This window comes from Candoia aspera, chromosome 3, assembly GCF_035149785.1.
Source record: "Candoia aspera isolate rCanAsp1 chromosome 3, rCanAsp1.hap2, whole genome shotgun sequence".
Lineage (NCBI taxonomy): Eukaryota > Metazoa > Chordata > Lepidosauria > Squamata > Boidae > Candoia > Candoia aspera.
This window is the reverse complement of record NC_086155.1, coordinates 112,321,156-112,329,236: the sequence shown is the minus strand read 5'-3', so window position 1 is coordinate 112,329,236 and position 8,081 is coordinate 112,321,156. Positions and strand designations below refer to the sequence as shown.

The following is an 8,081-nucleotide window of genomic DNA, read 5'->3' as shown; positions in this document are numbered from 1 at the left end:
ACCTAGAAATACGAAGTCTTTCACTGCCTCTACTTTTTCTCCCTCTATTTGCCAGTTATCAATCAAGCTGGTTGCCATAATCTTGATTTTTTGAGGTTTTTTGAACTCTGTATAGATGTAGTCTAAACAGGATATGACAGGGCCTGAGGGACCATGAATAGGACATCTCAATCCAGAAACAGGCGCAACTGGTGCACAAGATGGATTGTGCAAAGGTGCTCCTGGCCACAGCTGCCACCTGCCCTCCCCAGCAGGAGTTGAGAGTCAGGAGGACCCCCAATTGTATACCAGTTCTGTCTGATGGAGTGTAACCCCATCCAGAACCAAAGGAAGGGAGTCCTCAGAGTAAAGGGACCCCAAAACCTACAGCCATTGGTTTTACTAGGATTGAGCTGAAAACCATTTATCCCTATCCAGACCCCCACAACCTACAGACACTGGGAAAGAACCTTGATGGCATTATTTGGTTGGCCTAAGGTGGAGATCTATCACTGATACTTGATCCAGTGGTTTCACGTATAGCAGAGACAGTTGAACATTGGGGAACCTCACAATGCAGTTGAAGTCCACACACCTTACTGTTGTTGAAGTTGAAAAACACTGGGCTAGATCAATCCCTCCCCCCAACAACAAAATGGCCATGGAGGAAGGAGTAGAACTGATGTAGCACCATACCTCCCATTCCTAAACTTTGAAACTGATCCATTAAGATACCACGATTGATGATATCAAAAGCCACTGAGAGATCAAGAAGGGCTAGGAGATCAAGAAGGGCTACCTCCTTGGTCCCACCAGTGATCATCTAAAAGTATGATCAGCACTGTCTCAGTGTTGAACCTGACAGGAAAAGGTTGAAATAACCTGTTTCATCCAGGACCCTCTGTAGCAGCAAGCTAACCCCATCTCTTTCATGTTCCATTACATGGATCGTAATAAAAATCTTCTCCATCATAGGAAACAGTGATAGTCAAAACAAGTCCCATGCTTCATTTGTTTTATCTTAGGCCACTGAAGTGTAACGGTGGTGTGCTGAATGCTGGGGGGAAAAATAGCCAAAGGGACTGACTGACTGACTGATTTGATTCAATTTGGACACTGCCTCTAACTGACTTTAGATGGTTCACAAATAGTAACATAAAAATCAATATTAACCAAAAACAAGCCTGGGAGAACAACCTTCAAGGCTTTGTGGAACACCGATAGGTGGGAACCACACCAATTTCAGGGAGGATCTTATTCCAAAGGGCAAGTGCCCTTTTTCTTTAATAAACATTCTTTTAAATTTTTCCAGTTGAACATTTGGGTATGGTTTGTATATTATAATTTTTTCTCTCAGAGCATTTATTTGTTTGGGGCCACAGAATAGCTATTGGGAAAGAGGAAAAAAATCCCCTACCTTTTTTCACCCAGTAGTATACAGAACTACTACTTATTGCTGCCATTTTATCTCATTCCGACTTGCCTGTTTCAAGATTATTACAGAGAAGGGAACAAATGAAAAAGTTGTAAGAAGTAGGAGAGAAATGAAGATGTTTGTTTACTTCGAAGATTTTTTTGGCTTCCTATTTCCTTTATGGTTCTGGACAGTTAATGATTTGTTAGAACATCCATAAATGGTTCCTAAAAGGCACAACTACAAATACCAAGTTCACAATACTAACAATAAAAAGCCTGGGTAAGCTTCATGGGCCAACCTACAAAGAGTGCATTGTAATAATCCAGCCCTGACGTTATCAGTTACTCTCTCCAGGTAGGAATTCACCTGATGTAATGGTCCAAGCTGAAAAATGGCTGCCAATGCTATGTTGCTGCAGATCAACAATGCTGAGGACACTCAACTTGCAAGATTGCTGCTTGATGGGAAGTACAACCCTGCCTAAAATAGGCATCCTGAAGTTCATCTTGTAGAATCCAATTTTAGTATATGTGCTACTGTATGAATTTGCAGTACCAAAGATCAAGTTGTACAAAGCTAAAGTTACACCCATGCTGTTATGTGGGGCTGAAGTACAATTACTCTTAGAACAAATACAGTCATATCATTTGAGGAGTATATTGGGTATAAATAAATAAAACTCCAGCTGCCAGAGTTGAGTTGGGAAAAAAATATATACATACAGTGTGTATACACACACACACACACACACAGTATGTGCATGTATATGTACACACACACACACTCTGTACTCACTCAAAAATTAGGGTATATAATTACAGGTGAAGACTAGTATGGAAACAGAGAGACTCCCAAAACTTTGCTTGATGGAACAGATTAAGTTTCAATTAGTCTCTTCCTGGAAAGTATAACTTAAAAATTACATTTTGAGTTGTGGGCTTCCTGGACAAGTAGTTAACAAAAATCGTTGCACAAAGAATCCTTGATAATGGAAGGATGAAAAGATATAGTACTCTCAAAATACTTATTAAAATGCCCAAGTATCTTATGAAGTGTTTACCCATAACAGATTAGAGCAACTAGACACAACAGCAAAACATGGAAAGTTTAACCAAGTCCCTTGTTGTGAACTTTCATGTTATCTGTGGTACACAGAGACTGAGGATATAACAGGTACATAAGCCAGTTGTATAGCATGGAAATAGTTCATTATCTCAAACCATATATAATAACAGCCTACTGGGGCCCACATTTCAGAACACATTTTGCATGTGGTCAGAACTCAAATATCTCATATAAAACAGCCTCCTTTTGAATAAAACTCTGCAATTGAGTTCTCCCTGAATTTGGGAGAGAGACTAACTTTGCAAAGTGGCTTTTTCGCCCCTCCTAACAGCACAAATTGAGTGCTTCAGGCAAAGCAAAAACCATTTATTAAATGGGTCAGGTATTTTTATAGGGTACAGAAACAAATGATACATTTGGTATATGTGATACATCAGAAAGCAACTAATCAAACAATAAAAGACATTGATTACATGTGAGAATTGAACAATAGAAAACATTGATTCTAGATAACAGTCCACAAGTGGCAAATTTATGGGTTATGTCACTCCCTTTCCCAGCAGGGTTTGTATCATCTTGAAACAAGTGTATTCAAGGACTTTCAGAATACACTATTGTTTAGTTGCTAAAAAGGCTAGTTTTTGCACGTAAAAGAAAGAAATGGTTTTGGGCAAAACGAAAACATGGTTTCCTGAACTTGAAAAGAAGGCATGGATGCCGTGCTAAAATGCTAATATCACCTTCATTAAAAAGCTAATAATGAAGCCTAAAATTCCAGGTAACACTTGAGCATGGCTCAATGCAGATGAGGATACAGACCCTCAATTACAAATTCAGCCTCAACTGAAGGAACAACGTTTTAAAGGTTTGAGTTGGGCCTGTTCCCTTTGGCTCATTTTGTTTTCCTGTTTTTTGAACACAGCCTACTGATCTCTGTCTTCTGTGAGTTCTGGAGAACAAAGGTGTCCTTCATCCTCTTTGGGACACTTTTATTCTGCAAGGATTAAAGCCTTCCTCCACAGATGAAACATGATCAGATAGATAGTTTTTGTACAGTGTATACAATGCTAAGAGCCCCTTTACCTCTGCTACTTCCTGTTTATAAACATAAAGGTTTATAAAGGTCAGCCATTCAGTGTAGCAGTTACATGGAGAACTACCTTTTAGAGCTTCCTATTGACAGGGACTTTCTGGCAATCCAGTTCTGATTTTCCTAGAAAACATATTTTCCCAGGGTTCAGTTTGCGTTCTGCCCAACTCTTTTCTGGCTGCTTTTATCTTCCCTTTCTGCGTGCTTTGCCAGTTTACCCACCTTTAGAATTCTAACTCTCCATTTCCCATTAGGTGAGATAAACAAGCCCAACTGCCTGCAGCAACGAAGGCCTCACGTACACAGGTCTATCCATCCAGTCTACCATACTGCAGAAAGCTGTGCTGTACTTTTGGTCATCTGCTTGTGACCTACAGATGGGCTGTTCATGGCTGTCCACTTGATGAATTCTACTCCTGTTTATATCACCAAAATGTGTCCTGTTTCAGTCCAATCATGCATACACAGAGGCAATCCACTTTATTTTAAACTTTTTTGCCTTTTTATAATCAATTTGTAACCAATATGTTATGCTCCTGTAGTTTCTTGTGTCTCTATTATAAATACACTGTTTCAGGGTCTTGCCCATGGAGTGTTACTGAACATGTCCATGTGTGCTTGACCTGGCTTTGCAAACCCATAATAAAATATTTGGAGACTGAAGAAACAGTCTTAAGTTTGAGTGGAGAAAACAAACTCATCTTGTCCCTGAAGGGCAAGTGAGAAGGGAGAAGAAATGTAAATAGGATGAAAATGAATTCAGAAACTCCTCTTACAGATTTTCCTCCAACAGCAGCAGGTGGAAGCATTGTCAGGTCATGCCAAGAAAGTCTAGGCATTGCAGTAGGTCATCACCTGGTCCAGCTTCAGAGTGGTAGAGTTTAGGGAGACAAGACACTTCTGGCACACAGGGCTCAGGTAAAATGGCTGTTCCCAACAAGAATCTCATAGACTAAGGTAGCTCTTAAATAGAGTCTCCCCCATGTGGGGATCGAGTCTGGAAATGCCATTGCCAAGTGAGAAGGTGCATAAAGTGCCTTTGCTATGCTTGGGGTACCTAAGCCACTTCCTGGATCAAGACAGGGCCTTTGTTATGTATACTATGAGGAAATTGCCTGGTAGCACCTGAAAATTTTCTCCTTTCAGTATAATAAAGTATATAATTGAAGTATTTTTTATTTGCCTAATAAAATATAGCCTCATGCTAAGATTAGAAATTCTCCAATGAATGATCACAAGGCTTAAAGTATTCTACGCCTAGGATTTTGGCTTGTGTCTATAATAAAGTTCACAAACGTATTTGGCTTTTGAAGTGAGTTGTATTCCTGGAAAAATGGTATTTTCCTAGAATTTTGTTTTGTTTTAGATGATGTTCTGTTACAGACATACCTGATAGAAGAGTCATACTCTTGTCTATTAGAGTATAGTGAATTTAATAATATAAAGAAGAGAAGTATATTCCAAATAATAAGATATTTATTGTACCAGTTAAACGGGGGGGGGGGGAGGAAAGCAAGCAAAAGCAGTAGATTAAAACCCAGTGATTGTTAATGAATTAAGTCATTACAGTCAGAATCTCCACCAAATGTGGAGACTTGTCTAAACAGAGAATTGTGTAGCAGCAGAAAAGTCCAATACAAGCTAAGATACATGTTTTGTCCCTGTAAATTGTATGAATCAACAGTTATCTAATTTCATATTGTTAGGCTGAGTTGCAAAAATGCAATGTTAAATTTTAGTAAAATAAAGTCTGATTTTTTATGCATTTTGCAAAAGCTTTTTTGTAGTATCATTCCCTGGTTGCTTGTGGAGTCTAGCCTTGCTCAATTGTAGTTTACTAGGAAGGTATATTAGGCAGTCTATTCAAATATCTGAAGCATTGTCACACAGAAGAGGGAGCATGGATTGATTCTTGTAAATATTACTTCTTAAGGCTCTATTGTTCTATTTATTATTTACTTACTTAATAATTTATATCCCACCTTTATTTTAGGAGCTCAAGGCAGTGTGAAGGCACTCTTTCTTCCTAATTCTTCCATAACAAAACAATCATGTGCAATCATATCCATGTGACTTTATATGCAAGGAAATGTCTTAACTACTTATTCTTTAATGTCTGGTTTGGATTTAACTGTCAAAATCTGTACAGTCTGAAACAAATTGGTGAGAACATCCTGTTTATCTCTTAGCTGTCTCTATTTTTCTTAATTAACTATAAGAATATGTCATTTGTACGAATACTTCATATCCCAATTTGAAAACTGAGAAAACTTATCAGGGCAACAAAATACACCAGCTATTCAGGGCAAAAGATTTGGAATGACTTTTATGCCTCCCCCCCCCCCCCCGAAACAGAAAATAATATTTCAAAAAGGGGTTACTAATAAAGTTAATTTCTTCTACTCATCTGGAAAGTTCTGTTACAGACCAAAGTTTCAAATGATTCAGCAGATCTAACTTCATAAAATTTCCACAAAATTGATATTCCTAGAGCCTCGATAATTAATACTTGTGCATAATATATATTTACTCAAACTAGCCTTTTATAATTTATGGCTAAATCTATGGAAAATGTTACGTTATTTCTTTAAGGGGGTAATATTAAGCGTAAAGTCTGAAAAAGGAAAAGAACTTTGGGGAATGCTGGAATTTGTCCTGTCTGAGATAGTGATTTCTTTTGTTTAAATTCCTGCTTTATCTGCTTCACCAAAGTCTTCTAATTTACCTTCCAGAACTGAGAGATTTTGGGAGATAAGGTTCCCCAGATACAACCTTCTAATTCGCTGGTGTATGTGAGTTCCATGGATAGTAAAAAAAACAGAGAGGGAACTGAGGGCACTTTAGTTTGGTGATATGGAGTGATTTTCTGGAAATTAATGTTAATTATGGGTATACAGATTTAGTTACGAAGCTGGAGAGGAATTACCAAGAACTTTTCCCACTAACATATAGATAATTTCATGCAGTCTTCAATTTTTAGACAGAGAAATACAACAAAATAGATAGGCAGAAATGGAACCAAGATGACAATTTTAAAGTTTAAATAAACTCAGTTAAAAAAAACATAAACAAAAAACTGAAAAAAAAGGCAGAGGTACAGGTTGAAAAGCCTATGCCACCAAAAGTAAAGAGAGATAGTTGTGGATCACTACCATAAACTGAAAATTAATATTAATGGAATAAATGAAGCAAATAGGTAAAAGTGAAAAAGGGTGTCATAAATGGAGTAAAAAATAAAAAGAAGATGGAAGGAAAAATCTGTATAGCAGAAGGAGGAGAAACAGATACCAATGTGATTTTCTTTGCTTTCCTTCCCAAAGTAAAAATTGGACTCAACCGTCTTCAGTGTAGCATCATCTACAAAGTAAATGTTATTTTTCACATCAATGGTATCTTCTCTTTTTACTTCTTTTGACTTTTTAATTCAGACTTGAAATTCTCTGGCTCTCTCCAGTGGCTAAAATAGAAAACTTTACAATTACATTCAAGTAATATACATCATATAGTTGGGAAACATGATAAATAAGTATGTCACATCGTAATATCACTATCCTTAGGAAAACCATTTTCAGGATAGTAATTATATTTGTATAATTTATGCTGTAAAACTATTAAATAGTAACAGTATTTTTCTTTGTCCATATTTATAACAAAATCCTTTACAAAACATGTGTTCCAAATATTCTACTGCAATATTGTTCTAGTTTTTGAAAAAATTACAAGTGTCCTTCTGAATGCTAACATTTACTAGTTCGTTACTAATCAAATTTTGTCACATTCATATTCAAGAATATTATTCCTTATGAGAGCTACTGACTGTCCATTGTGACTGAATGAGTAACTGCTTGCTGCTAACCAAGTGAAGATTTTGGGAGGAATAGAAGGCAGACAGATTTCACAGAGAAGCTTGCTGAACAGGAAGAACAAAAAAATGACGGACAGGAGAGATGAAAGGGTAATCTATAAATAAATCCCTCTAATGTATAGCTGTTCAATGATAAATAGAAGCTTGCTGATTGTACCTTAAGAAATAAAAATGAAGATGAATGGAGGGGCATCTGCAGGCTTGAAATGTAATACTTGTGGTGTGTTTGTGTTCTTGCCTGAGAATTACTTGCATACACTTCCAGGAAGTACAAGCTTGAGGAAAAAGTCAGGGAAGTGGAGCAGCAAACAGCCACAGAACCACTCAGACCAGAGGTTGATTATTAAATCAAAGAAAGGAGGTGCCAAGGAAGAGCTAACAGAGGAAGCAACTCTTCCTTATGAAATGAAACAAAGGAGCAAGTCCCATCAGTGAGAGTGACAACCAGAAGCAAGAGGCATATGAGAGAGTCTGCACTGCTGGAACTCAGAAACAACTCTGAAACTCACACAAAAGAAATAGAAATTTTTCCTCCAGGAAAAGAAAGAGATCTATGGAATAGGAGAAAGGATTGTGGATTCCTGAAGTTCAGTGGGGATGCAATTTCACTCTGCAAATATACAAAAAGGAAAGTCACTGTTGTTGCCAACTTACTGCTATGAGAA

The 8,081-nt window shown here is 37.4% G+C and overlaps 1 protein-coding gene across 3 annotated transcripts in view; it reads right to left on the bottom strand.

Annotated features, from left to right (window-relative positions):
• Window positions 1-2,806: 2,806 nt before the first annotated feature.
• DZANK1 (double zinc ribbon and ankyrin repeat domains 1) overlaps window positions 2,807-8,081 on the bottom strand; it is a 50,023-nt gene continuing 44,748 nt past the window's right edge. For all 3 annotated transcript variants that reach the window (XM_063298613.1, XM_063298616.1, XM_063298615.1), the window contains one exon: window positions 2,807-7,008. In XM_063298613.1, the coding sequence (XP_063154683.1) occupies window positions 6,976-7,008 (33 nt within the window). In that variant the 3' untranslated portion in view covers window positions 2,807-6,975. The remainder of the gene's footprint in view (window positions 7,009-8,081) is intronic.